We start from the raw sequence: 306 nt of genomic DNA, 5'->3' as shown, positions 1-306 counted from the left end.
CTGCTGCTGCTGCTGCTGCTGCTGCTGCTGTTCTCCTCTGCTTCACTGCTGCCGCCGAGGCTGTGACTATTACTGCTGCTGCTGCTGCTGCTGCTGCTGTTGCTGCTGCTGCTGCTGCTGCTGTTGGGGTCGCGCTGCATCTCCATGCAAGTCGGGGGGGTGCTGCTATTCCCACGGTTGTGGCAGTGGTCCTACCTCTGCTGCTGCTGCTGCTGCTGCTGCTGCTGCTGCTGCTGAGGTAAGTGCTGCTGCTGCTGCTCTCCTGCTGCAGCGAAGCAAAGCAGCAGCAAAGGCTGCGTTGTCTTT

General features: G+C 61.1%; 1 protein-coding gene across 1 annotated transcript in view; it reads right to left on the bottom strand.

The window, feature by feature from the left end:
- EMH_0077200 (uncharacterized protein) overlaps positions 1-306 on the bottom strand; it is a gene marked incomplete at both ends in the record, with an annotated part of 4,903 nt that overhangs the window by 3,060 nt on the left and 1,537 nt on the right. Inside the window, one exon of the mRNA XM_013499827.1 lies at positions 3-265. Coding sequence (XP_013355281.1) covers positions 3-265 — 263 coding nt within the window. The remainder of the gene's footprint in view (positions 1-2; positions 266-306) is intronic.

The sequence above is a fragment of the Eimeria mitis genome, genomic scaffold, assembly GCF_000499745.2.
Source record: "Eimeria mitis Houghton genomic scaffold, Emh_scaff4716, whole genome shotgun sequence".
NCBI lineage: Eukaryota > Apicomplexa > Conoidasida > Eucoccidiorida > Eimeriidae > Eimeria > Eimeria mitis.
The sequence above is the reverse complement of the archived record's forward strand: the minus strand, read 5'-3'. Positions and strand labels throughout refer to the sequence as shown.